Source organism: Salarias fasciatus, chromosome 13 (assembly GCF_902148845.1).
Source record: "Salarias fasciatus chromosome 13, fSalaFa1.1, whole genome shotgun sequence".
NCBI lineage: Eukaryota > Metazoa > Chordata > Actinopteri > Blenniiformes > Blenniidae > Salarias > Salarias fasciatus.
Window position 1 is genome coordinate 20,922,420 of NC_043757.1, and position 26,660 is coordinate 20,949,079.

Here is a 26,660-nt window from a genome sequence, read left to right on the forward strand (position 1 = left end):
TTCCTTCAAAAGATATAATCAATTGTGCTTACTTTTGAAGTTAGTCAGCTAGTTCAGCAGGCTGTCATGTACTCAGACTTTTGTTCATTTCTTCCATTCATCTCTAAATGCATTTTATTCCTGTCTACCACAGAATGAAATAAAACATAAACTCCGGGGTCTTGCTGGGTCGGACTGAGCTGTTACAGTGCGCTCACCGCAGTCAGCACTTTTAATGGCTTTTTTTGACCTGGCACATGTTAGAAGCTACACTTTTCTTCCACTCATATAAGGCTTTCAGACTCCATGCCATAGCCCACTGGCTGCCCTACCAGCACAAATACCATGCTTTCATTTGAACCTCTCAAGTGTGATACTGCAAATATTTATATTTTTAACTTCATCTCCCTGGAAACACGTTTAAAGGTCTTCTAATAAGATTTTCAAGGACTGATTGAATTACTTCAGTATGTTGCTGGGAACTTTCCATTGCAGTACTTGAGAGTGGAAACACCCCTTTTCATTTTTACATGGTTTTTAGTGTGTCTTTTTCCGGAATGCCTAGTCTTCCACATGAGTTTAACAAGAACATAAAGTTAAATCTGGATGTTTTGAACATTGTTTTATTCAAAGCATAAATATAGCGAGAGTAAAATCAATCAGTACAAGTTCAGGTAAGTGCTGTCCTTGAAATATCGACATTTTAACACCTATTTTGTCCCTTTAACATCAATGAAACGATAGTAACACACGAGGATTGTAAATGCCTGAGGGAGGACCACAGTGGAATGTACCAACTCGGAAATGGTGTGTGGGGGGGCAGCCAGTTGTAAATAAAACTTCTCTCATAAAGTTATGGTATCTGCGATATATTTTATTGTTTATATGTAAACATTGTCAGTATTTTTAAATAAAGTTCCATTTAACCTTGTGTGTTCGTGGTGCTGTTAGCTTGGTAGCGGTTCAGCTTCGTGCGTGTCTCCCCCGGATGCGGATGTAGTTCCAGTCCGCGCTGAAGGCAGCGGCCAGCTCTCAGCTGCTCGCAGTCCTGCTCGGTCCTGCTCTGAGGAGGCAGATCTGCAGGGCTGCAACCGACACAGAGTGTCTCTTCACTACTTTTTATGATTGTAACATTTCCATGTTGATTGTTGAAGATGGCCTAACACCGAAAAAGTCTCTGCTGGCCAGGTAATAGGACTTTTGTCATTTGTTTGAATCCATGCTGTTTGTGAATGTACTCAGGCACCAGGCATGCATCTTGGTGTCTTCATGCTGGGTTTCCCCAAGTACTGAAAAAAAAAAGTTTGTGTAATGACTCTTGGGTACAATCCAGAGAACACATGTTGCTGAGTTACTTAGCATTTCAGCAGTGACTGCCATCTTTAGATCAGATCAAGAATGAAAGTGGAGTGTTGAGGGTTTAGAAGCTTTTGTTGGTGTCACATTATATGTTATTGTAACAGTCTGGAAGAGTTTACAGTTCAGCATCAGGATGTGACAAAGTATGTTGTTGCATTTTAGTTTTGATGAAAAGCCTTCTTCAGAGGAAACTCTGAGGCACAGAAAGTCCCCTTCATCTGTCAGCCAGGGTAACAAAGCTGAAGTTGGTGTCAGTACCTGTAGGTGGAGAGGTAGTGTGGTTGCTTTGCAGCATACATTAACACAGGAGGTCATGAGAGGAGGTTGAAAGGTTTAACTCAAATGGGGTTTCATATCTTACCGATCTGCACCACACTGTTCGAGTTTTCTTCCCTCTTTAGATCTTGGTCTGTAGTTCCTAATCATCTTTCCTTTTTGTCCCCCTCACTGAGCATGGTTCATCAGAGGATGTGTTTCTTTATGAGGCTGAAGATGTTTATAACTATAGCTTTTTGCTGCTTTGTCCTTCTCCCATTCAAACCTCCATTGGAGACCAATCAAAATATACACTCTGTATTGCATTATTATGACTACTTCACAGAGTCATATGGGCAGAATCTGTGTGATTATACTTACACGAAACTAAAGCCACAAAATAAGAACTGATAAGGAACCGATAAGAGGAATTGTGAAATGTTGAGGCAACTCATATCTGAAGACTCTTCTTGAAACTACTTTATTTGCCCTCCTAAAATGAAATCAACCCACAATGTGGGACACAGAGGCAGCAAGGCAGTAAACTACTATTTGTCACTCCTGTTTCCTTTCCTTAATGAGTTAGGAAGTGAGTGTTTACACTTGTGTTTAGCCCTCTTTGGTAAAAAAATAAGTGACAGCCAATCGATCTTTGTCTGCAACGTAAATATGATACTGTGAAGGACTGTGTCACGGCACTTCAATTGAAATTGCCTGTAAATGCTTCTTCAAGTCACCATTGCTGCAGTAGTCTTTGACTTGTTGCAGCGGCTGGTGAATTTGGTCCACCAAACAGGAAACGTAACCATCTGTCTCGAGAAGCCTGCTCAGAAAATTTCCCTCACTAATGCAAAGTGTATCTGGAGTTCAGGTTGGCAGTGAAGCAAGGGAGTCAGGCAAAGATTTAATCACACGTCAGCCCCAGTGTCTAATTACAAAGGGGTGTTCATAGGGGAGCCTCACAAATACTGGTTAGGCTTAGAGAAAACCTGCTCCAAGTATTTCCCATCTGCCGTTCAGTCTGGGGAGGATAATCATGACTGCACCTTGCTTTGATTTCCAAAATAAACTTTTACTGGAATGTCACAGCTCGGTGTGAACATGCTTTTCTGATCTATCCAACTTTGTCATGTGAACACATGAACATGTTGCTTGGTGTAGCCAGTGATTTTTTTTTTTTTTTTTTTTCCTGAGCAGGCCAAAGCTGGAAATGTGCAAGGGGAATGTATAATTGATACCTGACAAATATGTAATTCCCCATGATAAAACGAGAGTAACACAATTATAATTGGGATTTTTGGGTAATTATAGTCCCCACATTTTTTTTAACTCCCTGAACATTAAATTATTTCGTGAAATGGATAAAATTCACATTTTAATTGAAGTTTTCATGTTCGGTTTTACATAAATGGTCTGAGGTTCCAACCTAATTATCTGACTATAAAGGAAGAAGCAAGTTCCCTTTTTTCTCCTGACGATCCTTCATTGCTTCTGATGTTGTTCATGAAGGGAAACTTGATGTTGTCCAATTGTGCTTAACAACAGCTCTGGTATTGTTAGTCTTTAGACTTATTTTGAACACAGTATAGCTGTAATTTATGGGAGCAATTAAGACCGGAGGGTTTTTTTAAAGGGAATTGCTCCGTGCTCCAATGTGTGCTTAAGACGTGCACATTTGCAATGTCTTTGTGTCTGAGGCAAAAGGCCCTATTAGAGCTCCATTCTGTCAGTGGGCAGCTGTGTGCCTATGTGCTGAGCGAGCCACTGGTCCACTCTCTGTCTGTGTGTACAGCTCTCACTCGGTCCACACACACACTGACGCACATGCTGCCACTTTCAACCCTCTTGGTTTCTTCCTATTTTTTCTCTCTCTTTCTCTTATATTTCAGTCTCACTTTCTGCCTGCTTTACCCTGCTGTTTGTGTTCCTGTCCTACTGACATTGCAGTTGTGCTTCTTCCCTTCATTCTCTGGCCCGAGGCATTATGCAAAGCTACCAGAAAAGGATTGTTAGCTATGCCTGTCTGTGCCTCCATGGTACTCTCTATTCATTTCAGAAGCTTCCCTTTCTTCTCTGTGACCTGCAGTCATAACCGAGTCTGCTTCTGACTCGCGAAAAATCATAGCACTTTGCTTCAAGGAGTTAAAAACAAATGGCTCAGTTGTTTCAGGTTGTAAGTGTACTTGTTTCATTGTTGTAATTCCCCATTTTGTATATTCCTGCCTCATTAACATGATAGATTCGTAAGTCTGGCGTCTCGTCGCCCACAGAGCCAAAGACCTGCAGCTGAAAAGAAAAGAAAAGAGGCATTCTCACATACACCAGAGAAGCACTCCCCCAACCCCCAAGACAGGAACCAGACTCTACTTAGAGATGAAAAGCATTCTGGGATGCAATAGAAATGCTTGCATCGAGACATTGCACTTTGGTGTTTCTGTGTAGTGATAGTGAAAACTGAAAATGTCGAGCTTCAATAAAAAGCTGCCTTTGTTGCTATTAAACGCTTGAAAAAAGGAGTCTATACTCCCAGGCTGACTTTGTTTGCACAGCCAGTGTCTGGTGTGTTCAAGTGTCTGTGTACATGTATACAACCTGTACTCTCCTGGAAAGCCCCATAGTACAGGTGAGCTAATATACTGCCTTTTTGTTGACTGTTGTTATCGTAACACCCCTGTAGGTAATGACAGTGGTTTGCATTCTTCTATTTATTTTCGTTGACTGCTCCAACGTGGCTTTTCTCTCAAAATGTCAGCCATCGCTCGCCCTGTGTGTCTGATTCATGCAGTTTTCATTAGATCCAGTCTGATGAAACCGTCTCCCAACTATCTGTTAAATAAAGAGAAGTGAAAGTTTCTGTGAGTGTATGCTTGGGACAGACAGGCAGACGCATTTGATGTATTTTTAGAACATGTTTTTCACATTTGCAACATCCTTTCAAAACAACACGAAACACAAATGGCCCATGGCCCATTTGCACGTTTAATATTGATAAGATGGATGCCATTTTACGAGGAAGAAAGTGTCCATGTCTTCTTTTAAGCTTAACCTCGACCTGTTGCTTTAGCTGCCTTGATATAGAAAACCCTGTCTTTCAACCCCTTAATGTTTTCAGAATGCTCAGGCAAATCTTAGATTTTTTTTTCATTCATTCATTCGTTTTCTACCGCTTCTCCCTTTCGGAGTCGCGGGTGAGGGTTTTTTGTTTCACATGACACAGGTACATCATCAGTATATTTCAGAGACACTATAAATTCACACAAGTCCAGAAAACATATTCACTAACACAGACAAATCATCTGAAGCTACTTCACAATAAAAAAGGTACCGAAATGTATTTTTCTCCAATTTTCTGCCTCTTAATCCGTAGTGCAGTACTTTTAATGTTCACTGCTGTAGTTTGCCGTTGTATGAAAATGACATTTACTGTTTTACACCCTCTAAATGTGTCTCTTTGTGCAAGCCTAGGCTCGAGCCAGTATGACCTGACAATCCAGCTTGCACAAACAAGGCCTATTTTTATGGCGCCATATATGTGCCATAATTCCCATCTATAGGGCTCTGCATTATATACAAAACAGTCTTAACGTTATGACCATGGACAGGTGGAGTGATTAATTGTGATTATCTCTTTACATGTGCTTGTGTTGGTGGATGGGATTTCTTAGGGAGCATGTGAACATTTTGTTCCTGCGGTTGATGTTAGAAGCAGGAGAATTGGACACGTATCAGTGACTTGGACAAGGATCAGATTGTCATGGCGAGACAACTTGGTCCGAGTTTCTCTAAAACTGCAGCCCTTGTGGGAAGTTCGTAGTCTGCGGCGGTCAAAAGTGGTTCAAAGAGTGAAAAGCATGTTGGGAGTGAAGGCTGGCTTGTATGAGCCAACCCAACAGACAAGCTACTGTCGTTCGAAATTCCTGGTGCAATCAATGCTGTTCCGGATAGAAAGGCCTCAGATTTCACTGTGCATCACAGTCTGTCGCATATGGAGCTTCCTGCCCGCAGACGGGATGCCCAACGGTCGACAGCCGAAAATGCCAACATGGCAGATGAGCATCAGAACTCGACCACAGAGCAGTGAAAGAAGATGAATCACATTTTCCTTTTTAATCCTGCCAATGGGTAGGTCGACGAGCGTCCCTTCGCTAAAGAACACATGGCATCATTATGCACTATTGGAAGTAACAGTGAAAGGAGTGTAATAGTGACAACATTAGAGAGGTGGTCATAACTTATTGCTGAACAATGTAATTGATTTTGAAGCTGAATGTAAATAAACCCGTTGTTCCAATACATGTCTAGAAGTATCGATGTAGGAAGCAGTAAAATCACAGTAAGTCATACCCACGGTGTGGAAAATAGTAACTTCTCACTACAAGACAGAAATGACTATGAAAATGAAAGCAATGCGTGTATAATAATGCGGGAAAGCTACTCTGTAGACAGTGTGATGGTAAAAACGGTCAATAATTACACACCTCCACTTGGCTTTCAAGTCTGACCAGTTTTACACCCTTGTGCTGAGCAGTCAAAGGGTCCATATGGTGAACTGAGCCCCGTCATGAATGAATGAATGGGCTGCTGGAATGCTGCTCATAGTTTACGTTGTGACTTTCTCCCATCCGTACACACTCAGAGCCCACCGGAGCCCCCCACAATCTGAGCACGCTCTTATGTAACAGCATAACGTTATTTTGGTTGGTTGATTGTTCGTGACAGCTTTTATAACATCACTTGCTTACAGAACAGAGGAGCGATCCCCCCTTTTACCGAGCTGTGCAGTTGCAAAGGCAATTGCAAGCAGCACTGAGGGGCTCCCCTGAAATGTATCCCTGATGGATTAGGGCTCTGGTTAGTGTGCAAAGAACAGAACAGCCACTCATGGATAATGGAAGAAACCACAAGCAGAAACGCAAGGGCTGATTGGTGGTGGGGGCGGGGGGTGTAATTAGTGGGGTACCTGATGTATGGAGAGCCATGGCATGCAAGGGTTACTCCAGGGGGCAAGAGGCCCCATACTTTTCTTTACTGAAACTGAAACACCTGATCCTGTGCTTGTCAATCTTCTTAAGATGGTTGGCTAACTTTGTCCCAGGAAGACAGCTCCCCCCCCTCCCCAAAGCAATTCAAGCTGGCTGCACGGAGAAACTTTGCCGTATTCTGCCTGTTTCCTGTCACTGTGCTACAACTTCACAAGCTGTCATTGCTCAATAAATAATCATGCTCTCTATAACAAACACACTCCCCGATGAAGAAAAGGATGAGATGTCCCTTTACAATCCTTTACTATGTGGGTGATGTCTGCCTTTTTTGTGATCACTTTGTCATTGTTGTCCTTTTGTTTGGTGTTTGTTGCCATGGTTACCCAATAAAATCCAGGGAACTGTGTTTTACTTGGCCGCAATTTTATGAAGTCAAACTGACTCCCAGAAAGATCAGTGTAGTACAGTTTGATGTGTTTAAAAAAAAATAAATGGCAGTGCAGCAAAATCATTTCACATGGTGCACACTTCTTATCTGCTCTGCGGAATGGAATAATGCAATAACGCTACACCTTAAGTTACTGTTTCATGATGTTATCACGGTGACGCAAATGTACTGCAGCAGGTCACTTTCATTATGGTGCAACTTGTGAGATGATGGTGAGATGCTGTGCCGGGCCGTGCATTTCACACCCGGGCCTTCTGTAGTGCTCCGTCAGAATCAGTCCATCCCTCAATAACTAGTTCATGGATATAAGAACCACCTTATTATGTAGAAATGCAGTATATGCAACCTACAACCCACTGCTAGTGAGATGTGATATACGTTGTAGTTTAAAGTGTGCTTCCCTTTTTTTTTTTTGGAAATGGGAGTAGTCACAAATGCAGTTTGCTTTGTGAATATCACTTGGGGTTTTCTCTTTTCATGTATTTGGTAATAAAGTCAAGTGCACTCCACACCCAGTTCAGCAGTGCCATGTGACCACAAGGGAAGCAAAAACTATACAGTGCAAGAGGAAGTGCTGCACTTAGAAGTTATGTGTATCTCAACTCCAGCACTTAGAAGTTGTGTGTATTTCAACTCCAGCTGAGCAGTTTAAAGAATGCCAGTTTTACCTGTAATTGTGGGTTGACTGTTAAGAAAGACATTCTCAAGAAGTCCTTTTGTTTCGGTTGTGGATTTGTTGCTACAGGTAGTTGCTATTAAAAGTGAGCATACAGGTTCAGTAATTTGCTGATTTCGTTGGAACTCTGAAAGTTGGCTATATTTGTCCCGAGGTTAATAGTCAGTGTTGTTAGAGGAGCATTCAAGGGAATCTGCAAAAGGAGGCCAGAACTTGACGACTAACAATGCATGAAGGTTGAGCGCGTCATTGTTCACGCACTTCTTGAGATCTACTGGTGTGATGCCGTGTTGTTTTTGGCCAGTGTTCTCTTACCAATGGGTGCTAGGGTGATGGCCAAAGGATTCAATGGTATGTCTTGACCTCCTTAGGACCATTTTTACAACCTCAACTGCTTTATCTGAGAGAAGGGTGACTGCGTGTTCACCCCGAATTAACAATACACAAGGCAGACTTCAACAAAAGAGTGGCTCTCACTTTTATTCACACCAAAAACTGAAATGTAAAAATGTCAAAGCACCTATTTTTCCCCAGAGTTTTTATTTAGTCTCACATGACTGTTTCATCTTCACAAACAGATGCTTCCTTTATCCACAAATTGAGTTACTTCAGTAAAAATTGAATCCAAGGAAAATGAAAAACAACTTAATCAAAGCAGAAAGTGCTCTGCTCGAAGTTTGTCATGATTGTTGTGTCTGGTTTGTTTGGCCTTCTTCATTACATTACAGCAAAATGCATCAGTGTCTTTTAGCTATAGTCACTGATCAAAGTCTTGACACCAGACGCACTCCGCACAAGTATGCAGTAACCAGAGCCAATTAGTGATAGACACCAAACGCCCCGTCAGGGAACTTTACAGGGGCCCAAATAGGCTCCTATTCATCTGCCCGCACAAATCACTGCCTGGGCAGAGAGCCACATTATCTTAGTTGCCCTTTCTGGTGCCCTCCTGAGTCACTGACTATTGTGAGCCAAGAGCTGCTGTCTGCACCCCAGCATACACCAGTCTGACGAGCACTCATTACATTTTCATTCAGTATGAAGGTCAGATTTAGTTGCATAAACACTGAATGTTTCCTATAGCCCCCAACAGTAACAAAGTCTCCATACGTGTTTAATTCATCTTATTTTATTATGAAAGATTCTTTCAGGACGTGCCAGAAAAATAACAAAGCTGATGTTGAGCCTTCTCCTGTGGTCTCATCGCCATTGAGTAAATAGAAAACTCTGAATGAATCCTGAACAGTGAGCAGTACACAGGGAAGATTCACAAGCTGATTCATTACGTGAAGTAAAGTGTTGAGCGGGAAAACCTTTAGTCATTTGTATATACGGAAAAAGATTCATCGTATTGTTATCAGGAGATAATTTTATGTAATTTCAGTAAGAGTTTTAAAAAAATAATGAAAAAAAACCAACCATCTTGCATGGACACTTCTAATTCTGTATACATGAAAATAACATTTTTAGATCGCTTTTCTTTTTCAACTTCACTTCTATGTTTTTATCAGAAAAAGTCCATCAAAGTAATTCAGTACAGCCAAGTTGACTGCTTCAGTTAGACCTTGCTTTCAGTTTAACTTAGTTTTGAAAATGAGCCATGGTAGATAAAAACATAAATCCTTTATTTATCCAAACTTCTGTATGAAGTGAGGACTGTTCTTGTAAACAAGCTAATCTGATTGAAGCGTCTTATTTCACATCATTTGATATCTTGAATCAGTTTAGACACTTTGCTTTGTTTCAAGATGTGTTTTTTATCATCAAGCAAACACAGAAGTTGTACACTCGTGGGGTTTTAGGCTGATTTTATGAAATTTAACACTTCAAATAAGAGTGACCTCTCAAGCATGACGTACCCTCTCTTCCTGGACAGTTGTTTGTGTGACAGTGAGTCAAACAGTAAAAGCTTTCCAAACAATGAGCCCGGCTTTGAGAAGTGAAAATCCGATCTTATCAGTCAAGGCTCTCCACAAGCGCCGTACAGTTTTCTGTCCATTAAGCTCCGGTTTCCAACATCATGAAAAGTCGGTTCATTAGGTAAGCATGGCTCCAGGCTTGAATTCACACTCGGCCTGCCCTCTCCCATGACCCCACTTGCCAGTCACCGCACACACACACACACACACACTCACACACACACACACACCAACACACTCACGGGTGCATGTTAGCATAAACAGACGTGCATGCGCAGACACACATGCATTAACACACTCCCCGTCGGCGACGTTGAGCGAAACCTTTTTGCCCTGATGGATCACGTCTCGCGTCACGACTGCAAACGGCTCACTGTAGCGAACCGTTACACATGACCGTCACGCCACTCACACCCCCACTCTGAATAACACACGCATGCACGCTAGCCGCGTTGCGCTGCCTCGCCCGTTACTCCCTGTCAGTTCCAATCAGTAAAGTAATCTGCAAAAGTGATCATCAAGAACACGCCCGTCTCACTGGACTCCCAGCAGCAGCAGCACCGGCTTTTCTTGCCTGCGGAGGCCCGGTTGTGCTCCACTGACTCTCTGGGATAAATGGAGATAATGGGAGTCATATGCTAGCAGTTGGTTTGGGGCAGGCCGACACATGAAACATTTATAGTTTTCATGAAGTCATGGGGCTGGACAGAGGTAACATTGTGTGGTAACAAGACCTGACTACAGTGGTTTGATTTGTTTTATCCGATCCCTTTCTATAATTTCTTATACTATCTCTTCTCCTTTCTTCCTCCTGCACAAATCCCAAATTAACAATTTGATACCAAGTTCACACTTGCGCTCTTCTCCCTAAGCCATGTTATATAAGTGCAACAGCCTTCACTTAACGTGAAGCCACATGTTACATGCCTGGAAGATCCATTAGCCCCATGTGTTGCTCCACAGTGGAAAGCTGTCATTAGCCGACAGTTGATTTGGGGGATCTGAACCATACCGCTGCTCTCTAATTGGACCCTGCCAGTGTGTTTGGTGGTCGGCTAATGAAGGAGGGGGAGCTCAAGCCCAAAGTCACAGCGGCTATTCCTGCTTAAGAAAGCAGAACTAAACCGGCCTGTTTGTAGTCTTCCCCATGCATTAAACTGCACCGGAAAGGTTTTTACACAGCAGACATCTCAAGGCATGTCTCTCACAGACAAACAACATATGGGCCTTCTACGACAGATAAAATCCCTCCACAGGTTTTAGGAGCTCTGTTTACGGCAACAGCTACTGTTTACGCTGTACCATTATGCAGGTGCAGGCAGTCTTGGAGGAAACCGCGGTTCCTTATAGGTTCCTCTTCTGTTGGCGTTTCCAAGCCACATCTGTATTCACGTGACGTGAGCGAGGTCTTTTCCTGGATTTGTTAAGCCTTGCTTGCAGTTACAGCATGTTTAGATTCCCATATGGTCGGCGCATTATGTTGACAGACCAAATGTTCCACCCAACACAAGGACAAGGAAGCAATTTAGCATTTGTCAGCATGTTTAGTTTGCACAAACTGTAGTTTTATAGACATGCAGCTGAATGGATAGCGTGACAGGTAACTTCAAGGATGTGAAAGGTCTCAATGGATTTTTTTCTTTTTTTTTTTTTTTTTTTGCACAAATAAAAATCCCTTTAGTGTCAGCAACTCAATTTAGCGAATGCGTCAGCAGACCGACAGCTTTTCTTTCGATTACAGTGAATCAAAAAAAAATTACGCGTAAAGATTGTTAATGTTTAAGTATTCTGTTGTAAAAGTGTAGGAAAACATTAACTCGCCTGGCAGAAAAGTGATCCATTTATGTAATGAATATGTTGTGTGTTGTATTGCACTGCCTGAGATCTAAATTATATAATTCAGGATAATTTGGCACAATTAAAGCACTTTCTCTCTTCTTGCTTGAAACACTGACATAAGTATGCCGTCTATAATTTATCTATTCTAAGCCATTAAAAAAAAAAAATCCTGCAATGTTCCCTCTTGGTTTATGAATGTATAATCTCTGCAAATCATTTTTTTATGCGGAGCGACTTAAATGAAAATGTTGCCGTTTCGCCATGTCTTGCTTTAAGACGCTGGATTTGACTATCCGAGCTGTTATTTGTCTACGAGTGTCTGCTCGGATATGTCCACTTATCTCCTCCATGGATGCCCTCAGTGAGCCACCTTGACTCAGCGTGGCACGCTCGGCGTTTGAATCCTCCAGTATCTCTCTCCGTGTCTCCGCAGGGATCAGCCGAACCTTGAGAACGGCCCTCCGACCTCCAGCTCTTCAGATGGAAGGTCACCAGCTGCTCGTCTGTTTCGCCCAAAAGCACCGTCTGCCTCGTGCCCTCGATTAACATGGCTGCCCGAAGCCGACTCCCGCACCCCGACAGCCTGGAGACGAGCAACGCGTTATCATGGTGATCATTTTCTCGAAAACACTGGAAAAGAAGAAGGGTGTCAATAATGTAAGGTCCAAGAACATCGAGAGACGGCTGGTGAGAGAAAACTTCACCTTTTCGCTTTCACACTGAGCATTGCAAACCGGTTTGTGGCAGAAGTCGATCCTCGCTTGTGTAACGCAAGCTAGCACATCTGTCCACTATTCATTAGCTTTTTTTCTTGGCTTTAGAGATTACTTTAGGAATTTATCACTGGCACACTGAATGTTAAATGCTACTTTTTACACTTCTTTTTAATGTACAAACCTCAGCCCATGTTAGCTTTAAGAATCCTTGAAGAAACTTTCTGAGTCATGGATTTATGTCCGTCCATATTTAACCCCATGTCTCTGCATGCAGAAACAAGCAGCTCTGAATGACTTGACATTGTGCCGCACTTGGTTCCAAGTTCTGAAAGTGGAGCAAATGGAAGTCAAGTTTTAATGTTTATATCTCGCCACCTTTCACAGACGGCTTAGACGGGAAGTTTTTGATTGACTGTATTAGTTTCGAGTGTATTTCTAGTTGTCAGTGACTGCCTGCACCCACACATGGTTGGAGTGTACTGATTCCATCATTCAGTATGATCTCCTTTATTCTGAATTTCATGTGTAATATCTTCAAACTCGCTAAATACTCTCAAGGTTAATCAGAGTGCGTGCTATTATGTTGTCTTTAATGCCTTGCGTGGCAGAGCTGCCACTCCGATGTAAGACCTTAACGCAGTGGAAAGGATAAGCGTCTGATTAAGAGACAGGCATGTGTAGACAAAACAGGTACACTCCCCAAATAAACTTTGCTCCTTATAAAACAAAAAAAAACAAGGCCTAACAAAGGTGTGGTGTGATTTTAGTTAATATGGTTAAATCTTCAAAAGGATATTCTGGCATTAGTGAAGAAATGAGCCTCTCCGTGCTCGTGTAAGCTGCTTTCAGACTGAAACGCTCAGCAGTTGGTGGAAGCAGGTCATTCCTGCTCCTGCATTCGACATGTTTCACAGACATCTAGCCCGGGTTTGAATCATTGGACACAGAGCCGCTGTGCGCCATAAAAGTACAACACAGAGTAGGTTGACATCAGGTGGAATCAGAAATCATGGTTGAGGTTGGAAACAGTTGACGAATTAAAAAAAAAGAAAAGGTATTTGTGAGCTGTTTGAGAGAACTTCATCTGATACAGAGCTGATGTTACGGTATTTTACATTTTTATGGTTGGATTGTTTTTATCTTCTGATAACAACCTTTTCTGAATCGCTTCATGCTGGCTGTTGCACAACAGGTAGCACTTTTTTTTTTAGCACATGCACGAGATTCCAGAGTGTTTCTCTTTTCCATTTAACAGCACTTCTCCAACTAAATGTACATTTATTATCATTTGCTGCTCCTGTGTGTGTCTGATGCTCAGTCAAGTATATAGAAAGACGGTTAAAAGACACTTGTCTAATAATCACGTCGCGCATGTGTGGTCGGATTACAAAAACACCCCACATCCACCAGCTTGGCATGCAAACTGCAGTGTGCACCCGTGCGTTTGGCAGCCATTATTGAAGCGTGCAATTTTTCTGAAACACAGAAAACCATTTCCAGCAGATTGTTCTGATTTAAACAGGGCGTCAGGACCTTCTCATAGCGAGAATTTACAAAGAAAAAGACATTGTTATATATGGGTATTTGTAAAAGGATCACCGTTGATATTTTTGGAAAAAAGTGAGGTGTCAAAAAAAAAAATGACAGAAGTGCAAAGTGTTCTCACGGCTGACCTCTGTGTACTAGTGAGGCAGATCTCTCATCTGATTGTGGATTGTGGGCTCACTTGCTGTTCCTTCTCTCTTTTTTTTGTTTGTGTTTGTCTTCCACAGCGTGAGCTCCACACCATGAGCAGAGGGACCACTCTCTTCTCCTGTCCGACTGTGGGTGAGTGATATTAGGGTGACACACTTTTAAACTTCACTAAAATGCGAAAGCCCAACAGAGCGGCGCGGCTCCTCCGGGCCTCCACCCGTGACCTTTACCGCGAGCGTCTCATTGTTTATCCGCTCCATCTCTCACTTCTCCCCGTCTCCATCTGTCACTCATCCCCTCTTTCATGATCGGGGTGCACCTGCCTCCACACAAGGCTGCTCAGCTCTCTCTCCAGGGAGCCGGCTGTAATTGAATATGCTGTTGCGTATGTCAACAATTTCTGTTGGCGCTGCAGTAATTACCCTCTGAGCTAAAAGATTTGCTCTTGTTAACACCCTCCCTCCGAACACCGTCGCTCACTGTTGTCGAGCGCGGCGTGCGCGTTCCACCGCTCCGCCCGGCGCTGCCGTCGGAGTGGTCTTCTGAACTTCATCCCTTTCTCCCTTCGTCAACTTGTTTTCATAACATTCCTGTCGGGTCGTCACTGTTACATTGCTTGTCCGCCCAAAACAGTGATTTCCGTCTACTAGTCTGAGAGGGAGAGAGAGCACGCCAGAATGAGAGAAAGGATGGCATTCAGATCAGCAAGTGCCCCTTTTCTGGCTGAAGCTTCAATAGATTCTCAACTTAACCTCTTGGCTGAGTGTCAGAAGGAGCTGTAGGTGTATAGTCCCAGCAGGACTTTTGTTCCAGTAGTGAGATATCTAGAAAGCTACACTGCTGCTACTGACTTGATTAATGGGATGACTTGTCCAGTGTTTAGCTGGCAGATTGTAATCTAAAAGTTCTTATTTTTGGAGCGAACATTCTTGCAGGTCTGAGTTTTAAATAGCTAGGAATTCTGCCCCTCAGTTTGCTGGAAACTTGCAAAAAAAAAAAAAAAAACACACATCTATAGGGCTCCAATTAGACAACTTGACTTCATTCTATGTGGAGAGAGAAAGTTGTTGTTTATTTAAGTGGAAGAAATATGAACGCAACACATAGCTATAATGATGGTTACTTGTAAGTTTTTTTTTAATGCTAACAAGTTATAATCTCCCTTCATTTCTGCAATTTGTTTTAACAAAAAGTCATCCTTCAAACAAAGACCTAATTTTAGTTTATTTGAGAGTTTATGAGTCTGTGGTTTAGTAATAACTCAATATTGTTGGCTTTTTCAAGCTGCAATTATTCATGCTCTAATGAACTATAAATCAAGTTTCCGTTGCTGTACAAATGGAGAGGGCCGCTGTTGACGATAATCACTGTGTGTGTGCTTCTGTGTGTGTGTTCTGTTGCAGAGGCAGATAGGTGGATGGACTTGGGGAGAAGCTGTGCGGTTCAGCAGCGGGTGCCCTGCCAGTCTGGAGCCAGTCTGGAGAGCCTCTGGGATGTGATGCCTGAACCCGGGAGCCGGCACTGGGCCAGGGAGCCGGGCGGCGACAAGGCCATCACCAGTCTGATCAGAGACCTCAGCCTTGGCAGCAGCGGCCTGACCAGCACCCAGACCACGCCCACCGCCACCCACTACACCACTACAACCACCAGTCAGGCGCCGACGGCTCCCCCGAGCAAGCGCCAGTGCCGCTCCCTGTCTCTCTCCGACGAGTTCGGTGGGTTTCGGTCGTCTTGGAGGCCCCAGGGGTCACGAGTGTGGACAGCGGTGGAGAAACGAAGGTGCCACAGTGGAGGGAGCGTCCGCGGAGGAGGAGGCGGCGGCCATTTCCCTGCAATGCAGCGTAGCTCCAGCTTCAGTTTGCCCTCACGGTCCAGCATCCCGTCAGACGGAGCCCTGGACTTGACGTTCTTTAACCAGCGGCTGCCTCCGCACCCCCAGTTTACGGCCTCTCTAGTCTCCCCGACCTCTCCCTCCTCGCACCACCAGCACCACCACTCCCGCCACCACCTCTTCCTCCGGCCCCTCTCCCTTTCCCACGAGCACATCAGCCTGCCGGAGCTTCAGCCGGAGGAGGCTTCCGAGACCAGCTCCCCAGACTCCACCCCGGAGCTGAGTCGCCGGGCCGGACAGGGAGCCAGGAGGACGGGCTGCCTGTCCCGGAGCCGATCCCAGCCCTGCGTGCTGAACGACAAAAAGATCGGCATGAAGCGTAGGAGGCAAGAAGATGCCCAGGAGCAGCGTCCCTCCCTGGACCTGGCAAAGATGACTCAGGTTAGCTGGCGAACACGTGTTGACATGCACAGACAGGCCGCCCCACACACACACACACACACACACACACACACACACACACACACACTCATTTGAATGTGGGAAGTGGCAGTGCCCTTTTTGTTTGGTGTTTTCTATCAGTCTTGTTTACTGATTAAACACAGATTAGCATCGGTTTACTCTCAATCTTGGTTTATTTATTTCAAATTTCCTTAATTGGATTGAGTTAGATCACTTACCAAATACACTTACAACACAAACAACGTTTTGTTCCTGGACAAAAGAGGAGTTCTAATGGTCCTCAAACATAAACTTGTTTTTTTTTTTTTTTTTTCCTTTCTCTCACTGAATCTGGTCTGGGGCTGGATTAGATCAGCTGAATTAAGTTTTCTGGGTTGTAAGTCCGGGTCTTGGGGGCTAAGTGATCTCAGGCCTCCTTCCCTCCGGCTCACGGACTCGTGCTTGCTAAAGAGGCATTCCACATGTTCGGTCATGGTGCCAAGCTCTCCGCTCCAGCAAGCCCGGCACCGGTTTATCTTTTCATTAACATTGTTGGGTAAACAGCCAAAGGTTGGACTTCTCACCGTTCATTTGTTTCCTTCCAGCAACTCCTCCTTTCGTTTTATTTTTTTTTTTTACCTTTAGTCAGGCTGTTGGTGGAACATGATTAATTATGGGGATATTTGGATGCACACAAGTTTGGATTGCCTTCCCCACGTCAAGGGTTTGTTTGTTCTTTTTTTAAGGTCAGAGGAAGTAGTGGAACTGCCAGAGAGTATAAATGACCCCTGGACAAACCCAAACCCAGAATAGAACTGTCAATAGTATTTTTATAACATCTGCTGTTTTGATGCGTGCCAATGTTCTGATGTTTTTACGGAGCCCAGAAGGGTATTAATTCGAGTTGTGTGTCGCATTCACCTAATGATTCCATTAAAAGCTCTTGTAATTCAGCATGAAGCCCACAGCAGCAACAGCCGCGAGTTAATGCCAGAGCCAGCCTGCAGACCCAGATCTCAGATTTATCTTTCCTTCCTAAACATATCACTCTCACAAATCCATGAAACCGAAATCTTACTTCATTCCTTTTCTCGGGGGAATATTGCCCTTTTCCTGTCTTTTTTTAGAAAGTGTCATCATTTCATCCGTCTTATCCGAAAGCATGTGTTCCCAGCCAGTCGCCCTCAGGAGTTAGCCAGAGCTGGATCAACAAGGCCTGGGTAATGGAGCCTAACAGGCATGTTTCCTCTCGTCCTGCCAGCTGCTAAGAGGGGAGAAAAGCCGAGCATGTTGATCACACATATACATATGTACACAAACACATATGGAGTGAGTTTTATTTGACCTCTGATTACTGCTGACTTGGCCAAGTGTATTATTTTTTTTTCTATTGTTGCTGTTTTACAGTTGAAATCTATCACTACACCCATTGAAGAAGTCACGTTGTGCCGGTTCAGTGGGACATTTTTCAAATCTGTTTACTTTCTCGCCCTCGTGAATGCCTGGAGTGAGCAAAGAAACCAGCGACACAGCGCACAGGGACGCTCACTCTCACACTTGGCTTTAAGTTCCCGAGCCGTTGAGACACAACGGTTTCTCAGCAGCCAGCCGGAGCCGTTTACTGCATCTTGTGCAGAAAAACACAGGCTCGTACAGAAATGCGAAAAGTTCGAGCAAACTCGTGGGTGCGGTTTTTGAAGATCCACGGAGTTGTTATAGGTTACCAAAATGTTTTGTGTCAACTACAACCAGAGCTAAAGGAAAGCTCGGAGTTGGCAAACTGTCTGGAAAAAGGAAGTGATAATGTGGAAACACAGATTTAGTTACGATCTGCGTCTGTTTTGGTCGGGGCAGGACAAACTTGCAATCGGTATTAGATACTGTGCGATTTTGTTTCTCGCTGTGATAGTGTGACGGAGTAAATCTGCACATCACATCACATTCGTTACGGTTCCTTTTTCCTTTTATGTGGTTTTGAGAAAACGCCATTTGTGAAGTAAGTACACTGTAATAGATGCTATTCTGTTTGTTTTCTCCCCCCTGGCAACAAACACACACACACACACACACACACACACACACACACAGACATCCTCACGGTTCAAAGATAAATGTTATGCAAGCACCCTCAGGTTGAAAAGGTGTCCTGCCTCTGCTGCCCTGCCTTACATTGTCAAGTCATGAATTATTACTTCTTCTAATCAAACTCAGTCCGTTTTATAGGTGTGTGTGTGTGTGTGTGTGTGTGTGTGTGTGTGTGTGTGTGAATGAGTAATACAGTCTGAAGTCCAGGTGACACTTAACAGAAGTAAATGAACATTTGGCAGCGGAAGCAGCTTTCAACATCTGTTAATTAGCCCTTCAAAAAGGACAGATGTGCAGAAAGTTTGCTGGTGGTTTTTGCAGTGAAGCCATCCACACACAAACAAGCCTCCAGTGTTTGTTGTCGGTGGAACATGGTGTCGTTTGGCCTCCAGATTCCCGGACCACGTCAATGAAGGAGAGTGTGAATCGCAGGGATGCAGGCCATGCTAATCAGCTATAACTTGACTACCACGGGGGATTTGCCCCCGCCGCGCCCCCCCTTCGTAATTCCTCAGATATCACTCCCGTCATCCGTGCGTATCGCTTCACTCGTCCCTCCGCTGCCTGGTTTTCATCCTCCTCGGCCGGTCGTTGTGTTGTTCTCAGCGTTGTGGGCGTGTCGCCGGTTCGCACGCCGTTGCAGTGTTATCTCTCGGTTGTAGGTCGCTCGCTGAATGGGGCAGCCCGTGCGAGGTCAGCCAGGCGGTTTGTTATCTTCACTGGGATTATTGCACATCTTCAGAAAAAAAACAATCACATGCTATCTTTAGCTTAGCAGCATTAGCATTTGAGATGGCGAAAAAGAGGGAGTGTGAGAAGAATGCTTGAATGTCTGGATGCCAAACGCAGCCAGGAGAGAAACAGCAGGGTGAAGAAAGGGGGTATTATTTCTGCGGGGAAGCTGGCAGACAAAACTTTACACTCCTCTCTCTATTAATATCTCTTTTCTGGCCTGAGCGAGCGCCGCCGAGCTCGCCCTGTCCTCTCATCATCTATCTCCATTCCTGAGATGGCAGGCATGGCGATCATAGCTGACTGTCGGGCCCTGCAGGCTTGTGGGAACACCTAGGTGGGCGTCCCGAGGTGCGGCGCTCGTTGTGTGTCACGGCATGCCGCGACACGTCCCCGAACGCGCTTCGCAAAGCATCCTCAGACACAAGCCTGTTTGTCCCGGCACAGCATATACTCCTCTTCAACGTCAGCCAAATGACTTATCTTTGTATCTTACTTCCAGGCATTCACACGTATCTCCTTTGTATTCCGTCTGCGCTGGCGTGAATTCCAGACTGATGTGCATGAAAGCTGGGGCATTCATTCATTCATTCATCGAAAGCTGTTCAGATAATGGACACGGAGGTGTGCAACTATGCAGACAGGAATGAGTTAACTCCTCTCGTCGTTGCCTGCACCTCTGCCCTCTCTTTTGTTTTATAGTTATTTGCAGTTGGAGGTCTGTTTGCCTGTCTTCCTCCGAGCAGTGCGTCTCTGCGTGTTGTTGATCTGACCCAATTCCAGCACAGGACAAATAAAAAGACCCTCAAATTCTGCGTTGGTACGTCGAGTGTGTCATAAAGCCTCTGCACCTCTCGCTGTTAGCGCACATAGTTTCCTTGTGTACATGTTTGAAGTCACAGTAGGACCTCCGCCATAGCATGCAGAAGCGCGTTGTTTGTTGTTTGCCCTAATTATCAGGAGGATATTTGCCTAACCTCTTGGCATGTGCTCAGGCGGCTGCTTCTCGATCCCATGTTGTAGATAATACAGTTACAGCGGAAGTTGTGGTCTTGTTTAACTTGCTTCAAATGGATACAGAATGCCTACCAGACCATTGGTTACATGCTCAAAACTGCTTTTCATTTCGTTTTTGCGAGCAGAATCCACTTTGTGCAAGATTCAAAGCACGTTTGCACAATTTTCTGAGAATTGCATTCGAAAACTAAAGTGAGAGCAGCAGCATGCTTCCTTTATTGCAGAGCTGCAGATTAACCCATTAGTACCTGAGACTTTATGCAACAATTATTCGTGGATATCACGTTGCACTTTTTTAGTAATAAAAATTGCACAGATTTTTTTTATCATGTATAGGTTTATGTTGCATCTGTGTCTGTGCATGTAATAAACATGAATACCTGGTATTAGATACTCGGGTTTAGAGGGGATTTAGTTGTGCTTTCCCGATGACATGCAATGTATGGATCGCCCCAAAACGTGGGAGCAAATATTCCAGAGCTCCAAAAACAAATGGGAAAAATGGGATAATTTAGATTTGCTTTTGATGGACTGAAACGTAGTGAAAGTTGTGCAAAACAATAACTAAACATTAGCTGAAAATAACACACCGCATTGATTTACCCCCTTTGTGAGAGAATACAGTTCACAAATGTTTATGCTGGAAATAAATAGTCAGTGGTCACATGCATTCGGGCCATTCTTTGCATTCCCACTGACAAGTTATCCTTGAATGGACGTCTGCTTTGCCTATTGTAGTCTTTTTTTGAGTTGTTTTTGTTTCGGTTTTTAAACCATTATTCCACAAATCTGCTGTGACTTCCTTTTGGCAGTCCAGCCCAGATTGTGGCATCACCCTTATTCCCTCGACACAAAGCCAAACGTGTGACAAACGAACGTTTGATACATGGATTTGATCGTTTTCACAACCTAACATAAAACGTGACAGCCTCTTATGCAAAAGTTCTTTTTTTTTAAAGGCTGCTACAGACGATTTGTGCGATTTATGGAAGCCTTTAAAGTTTATGACCAGCTACACTGCTCAGGCTGGATTTCATAAAGTAAAGTATGACAGTGTCGCTCTCGGAGGCATGCTTCAGTACGCACTGAGAACAGTGTTATAATAAAGAAACAAAACGAACAGAGGATCGACGTTGTTTTGTTCAGGATAAAAAGCCGGGAGGGGAACTAGACGGAGAATGTGGACGTGTTTCAGGGCTGCTTTCAATGTCACGTCATTTTACGCTGCGTTTCTGTTGGCTGATGGAAGATTCCACTGACACTTCCTACAGATTATCTCAATTTGTATGTGGATTTTATGACCACAATTAAAGCCATTCACACACCCTTTATTATTGACAGACATAAAAAGCCACAGAGTTTAGGTGATAACAGTTAGATCTAGTCACACCATGAGGAAATAATTTCTGATTTAGAAGGTCTGACACAAAATTATCGTGATTAGACTGTAAATATCGACTAACCCAGGTACAGCATGGTGATCGAAAGTTGCCAGCAGTGTCTGAATTGATAAGGGTGGTTATATCAAGCACCCTGTTACCAGATGGAGACGGGACTTACTGGCTTCTTACTGCTCACAATTTGCTTGGCTTCACAGTAAATTTTCCAGAGCAGACATCTTGGCTCTGCATTGTGTCACTGCTCCCACCAAATCAACAGGAACCGACAACTTTAACCAGTAATACACGTTTTGTCGTCATAAAAGTCTCTACTCAGAGTCCCAGGTTTCCGGCGTCTCAGGAGGCGCATTGTGATTTAAAAAAGAAGTTGAGAGCCGAGCTAAACACCCACAGTTTGTGTGTTTGGAAAGCAATTAGTGTTTAGAAAGCAGTGAATTTCTCATTGATTGTGCAATCTTGCTAGCTGTTGAAGCGTGTTTCTGAAACGTGACCAGAAAATCTGACTGCATTTTTTTTTTTCAGGCTATAATTTTCTTTGTTCACTCTTCAAATTTTATCTGGAGCGTGTTTCGAAACGGTCCACGTCTTGAAGAGTTGCGACTTCAACGTGCTTTCCTCCGCTTACGCCCGGGGTTTAGATTAGATTAGATTGCAGGGAGTGTGTGTGTGTGTGTGTGTGTGTGTGAGAGCGTGCTTGCTTGCGTGGATGCACTTCTTTCTGGGTGGGGGTAAAAGCGGGGTAGAAATCCAACCCCGCTTCCCAGGCCTGCCGCCACACCCACCCAAATCCCCGTCAGCCTCGGCAGACTTTATAGAAAGCATATTGTGGAGTAGCTGCCTCTACCCCTCCTCTCGTCTCTTCCTCTGCTGTGATAATTAGTAGTGGGGTAATACAGGGGGTTGAACAGAGAGAGGAAAAATCCCTTTTTCCACTCCAGTGGGGTAGCTACAGCAAGAAAAAAAAAAAAAAAAGCCTCCCACTCCTCACATAATCACCTCAAGCGTTTGCAGATTAAGTGTTTTGTGTGCGAGCTGCTTACATGTAAAGTTAATCCAGAAAGTGAGCGAACCTTAAAAGTTAGACGTCCAGAATCCTGTGTTTTTTTAGTTTGTCTTCAGAGCGAGCCGCCCGAAATCAGAGTTAAGAAAGAACAGACTCTTTGGTTCTCTGAAACAGGAAAAGCAATGTCTCAACACATGCTCGGGAACATTAGAGGTGTCGATCATGTAAGCTGAGGCTTTATAGAGAAAACCTCATCTCTATTCACCTCCATGCCTCCAACATCTGCTGCTGGGGGCACTCCAGAGATCATTAACCCCTTCAATGCACCGCTCGGCTGCCTCTCTTTGTTGCGGGGAGGAATTCAGGGGTGGAAGGAGTGCATGAAAGCAAACCAGGGAGACAAGTTTTTGGTGAATTCGTTTTTTTTTTTTTTTAAAGGTCAAGTTTTGAGAGCAGAAACACTGGCAGGCCTCGCACACAGGCTCTTCCTACCACTCCCAGGAGTGCAATACAAAACATCATAACAACTGAGACTAACAATGGCTTAAATCAGAGGCGTCCTTCACCACGCAGGGTTGGGTTAGGTGTGTGTTTCAAAGCGGTTTTTTTAGCGATAAACAGGCCCCGAGCACGCTTTGACGCAAGATGCCTTTTTGTGGTTTGCGACCCATCTCGGCGGTTTTCACAGACGAGCTAGAAAGTTTGGAGTTCCCGTGTGTGTTCTCAGATGGCTTGTGTGTGTACTTTTTGTGCTTGCGTGTTTACATGTTCACATGCCATCGATGAAAGGGAAGGCGAGCTTTTGGCTGCCCGAACTGAAACCCAATCTCGCACTGACATTCTGGAAAATCCTCGGCTCGGATTCACAGACACACACACACACACACACACACACACACACACACACACACACACACACACACCAACCTAACGTCTGTTTCTTTCTCTCTGCCTGTTTTCTTCAGAAACTTCAGACTTTCCAGAGCCTGAGCTGCCCGGGCTTCTCTGCGGCCGACGGCTGCCAGTCGAGCCTGGCCCCGCCCTCCTTCCAGAGCGCCGGCCAGCCGGGTTCGGACTTCACCGCGGTGTCCGAGCTGGGACTGGAGGCGCGGCAGGAGGCGAGGGAGGACGACGACGACGACGACGAAGAAGAGGACTCGTCCTACGAGGAGCTGGACAGCGACTCGGCCTGCAGCGTGGACTCGCCGCCCGGCTCTCCCGCGGGGGTCGCAGATGGGAAACGAACCCTCTGGAAGGGGGATTGTGGGACACAGAGGGACATTTTCCAGCTGGGCGGAGAGCTGGACCTTGACCAGATCGAGAGGAACTGAACGTTGAGAAGCGTCTGGACTGTTGCAGGAAGTCGCGGTTGCTGTACTGAGAGGTGGCTGTTACGGTGGACTGTGAGGAAAACGGATTTATTTTTTGTTTGTTTGTTTTTTTTTTTGAGGAAAAGACACAGCAGGTGATCTGGATGATAAAGTACGTCGTTGACACCCTTGTTTTTTAAATGACACATTTGCCTTGAACATTCTTACTGTTTGATTGAAGAAGCAGTAATTTTAGCTGTTTTATTTTTTTTTTTTTTTTAAATGGGTATTCAGCTTAACTCAGGAGTGGGAAAGTGAGGGTTAGTCTTAAATGAAATAAAACTCCCAGCCTCCACTGTGTTTTCGACCTGATGACCTTTCCAAAGTGGGCTAACTTTAGGTTTGTAGTACTGTAGCAGTAGCTGGGCTCTCCTGTATTTAGCTCAACTTTGTTTTTTTTTCAGAGAAAAAGGGAGGCCTTGAGGATGGAGTCACGCAGCAGGAAGAGGTTTCCCCTCGAGCTTCCGCTATATTTTTGTGCACACATGAAAATCAGATTTTCCTCTTCGTTGAATGTAGGCTCGATAAGCTTTATAAGGACTTCAGAAAACGAAAAGTGCCTTCTTCTGGAAGCTTGCTCTCTCAGTTCTCTCCAAAAACGTGCCTCAGTTGAAGACAGCTTTTCTGATTCTTTGTTTTTGTAGTTTCTTTATATGCAAATTGTATATTTGAACACTGAATCTCAAGTTTTCAGTTCTAACATCAGTGTATATTTTTCTAAGTGACTGGTTTTTTTTTATGAGATGTTTTGAAGGATTGAGCGTTCAAAGCCTTTCTTCTAACAGAATGGACATGAAATAAATGTACAAACTGCACTCGCATGTCTGGTTTTTATTTCTTTCTTCTTCTGTTCTTGACTCGGTGGATGACAGATTCCACTTCAGGGTATCACAGTTTTAACTCGTGCAGCAGTGTTCTGCAGCACTAATAAAATCTCAAGTGTGAATACGACGGGAAATGTAGGCATGGAATATCCCCGACCGGTAACCCCGCAGTGACCACGGACTTCAGGAGAAAACGTCTCGGGGCCTGCGAGACAGACGGACAATGCGAGTTCCTCCCTGGGATTTCCTACAGCGTCTCCAAAGTCCAATACAGCGTCTGTCCAAACCCAATGCACCTGCCGTACTTCGAGGTCATCCGTTCCCTCCGTCTTCAATGAAATGGGTGAAGGAGCGACAGGAGGAGAGAGGACGGCAGTGGTCTTTCTGAACGGGGTGTTTCAGCCACTTGAAGCTTCTCCTTTGATCGTGGGCTCGAAGCAAGTGGAGTGAGTGGAGGAAATGGAAACGGCCGTACACATCAATTCACACCTCAGTTCTTTAACCTGACAGCGAAAAAGCTGGAAACATAAAATCCTGTTTCTATAAACAATTGTCTGGGTGTCTTTTGGTCCCAAAAGTCATTAAGGCAGACACACACACACACACTCACTCACACACACATTTCCGCTTCGGCAGGAAGTGGCGGGCTATGCGGGGGAGAGAATTAATATCTGAAGTGAAAGCGCTATAAATAGAGAGCATTGTAATTGTGGTAGACTTTGGAGAGGGGGGAGACAGGAAAGACCGCGTTAGACAAATTTACAGCGCCCCAGATCGCTCGGCCTCGATTACATGTGAGAAAACACCGGCTGTGTTTTTAAGAAAAAGCCGAGCTCGACTTGACTTTACTCTGTCAGCAAAAATCACTTGAACTCTTCTCAGAGACCTTCAGAGGAAGTCAAAATAATTGCATCAGTTTTTCGTCAGCCTTTTAAGGGATAATAAAGTGTTTATGTGCAGTGGAGTGGGGTCGTGTCTGCAGCACAGTTTAGAAGAATATTTATGTGTGATCTTCTGGAATAGTGAGATGCATCTGACGTGTTGTTTGTGGACCTTTGTGGGACTGTGTGGGTTTGTTTAAGGCCACGTTTCATGAAGGAAAACTCTGCAAATAAGATACCTAAAGCTAAAAGACTCGATCCTAAAAGATAGATATAGTTAATTTTTTAGTTTTTTGTTGTACCTTTTTAAGTTAGCAATATGTGTTTTGGTTTTTTCCTCCAGTTTAAGCCCATCGCAGGATTTTCACACTGAAAATGTCATTTGTCCATCACTAGACGACCATAGAGCCACATGAAATTACCCTGCACAGAACAAGCATATCTTTGAGCTGCTCCAGTACCGAAAAACAGTAAAAGCACAGGGAAAATGTGCAAACTGCGCAGAAATGTTGCAGAGCAAGTTTGCTCCTTTGCTGTGAGGCAATGGCGCTCGCCAGGAACTGAATTTCCTGGTTTTCCACTATGAGCTCATAAATCAGGTGCGATTCAATGGAATTGCAAAGAACAAGGGACGAATTAAATGAAATACTGCCTAAACTGTCTGAACCCTTTTTTTTTCCCCCATCCTTGTTTTTCTCGACAACAATGCAGAGAACAACTCGGCGAAGGTACATTTTGTGCCGAAAGCTTGTGGAGAATAATCCTCCCTTCTGGGACAGCTGCGTTTATCTGTGTCTACATGTGCGCTTCAAAGTGCATACATGCGTTGGCAAACACCTAGTTAGACAGGTGGCCGGCAGTGTCACATGTCACTGATTGACTACTTCTCCTCTCAGAGGAGACAGTGCAACCCAACACTCGCGTCGCCATGGCTCCGGCGAGCGCCGCCGCTGCGCCCTCCTCTCCACCCCTGCATCGCGGCGTGATTTACATCTTCGTAATACGCCGTAATGACTGGTTTTGTTATGTGCCAGCAGCCACCCAGGAGTACCTGGAAATCCCAGCAGCAGCAGCAGCAGCAGCAGCAGCGACAGCAAAGCCCTGCCTTTTCTTCTGTGATTCTGCTGTTAAATCACGTACGTCAAAGCAGGCCGATGTTAGGGTTGCTCACATCTCCCCATGACTTATTCCTGCAAGAATTAGACATC

General features: G+C 44.4%; 1 protein-coding gene across 1 annotated transcript; it reads left to right on the forward strand.

The window, feature by feature from the left end:
* Positions 1-1,033: 1,033 nt before the first annotated feature.
* LOC115399523 (protein FAM53B-like) lies at positions 1,034-24,029 on the forward strand. Its single transcript, XM_030106946.1, has 5 exons — positions 1,034-1,167; positions 11,891-12,144; positions 13,946-14,000; positions 15,272-16,140; positions 23,343-24,029. The coding sequence occupies exons 2-5, from the start codon at positions 12,064-12,066 to the stop codon at positions 23,706-23,708; spliced, it is 1,371 nt and encodes a 456-aa protein (XP_029962806.1). The 5' UTR covers positions 1,034-1,167; positions 11,891-12,063; the 3' UTR covers positions 23,709-24,029.
* Positions 24,030-26,660: the final 2,631 nt, after the last annotated feature.

Bases quoted from the DNA above. Each gene is read 5' to 3' on its own strand.
- LOC115399523 (XM_030106946.1), top strand. From the start codon at position 12,064: ATGGTGATCATTTTCTCGAAAACACTGGAAAAGAAGAAGGGTGTCAAT. The intron at 14,001-15,271 runs GTGAGTGATATT...GTTCTGTTGCAG, and splicing joins CTTCTCCTGTCCGACTGTGG to AGGCAGATAGGTGGATGGAC. The intron at 16,141-23,342 runs GTTAGCTGGCGA...TGTTTTCTTCAG, and splicing joins ACCTGGCAAAGATGACTCAG to AAACTTCAGACTTTCCAGAG.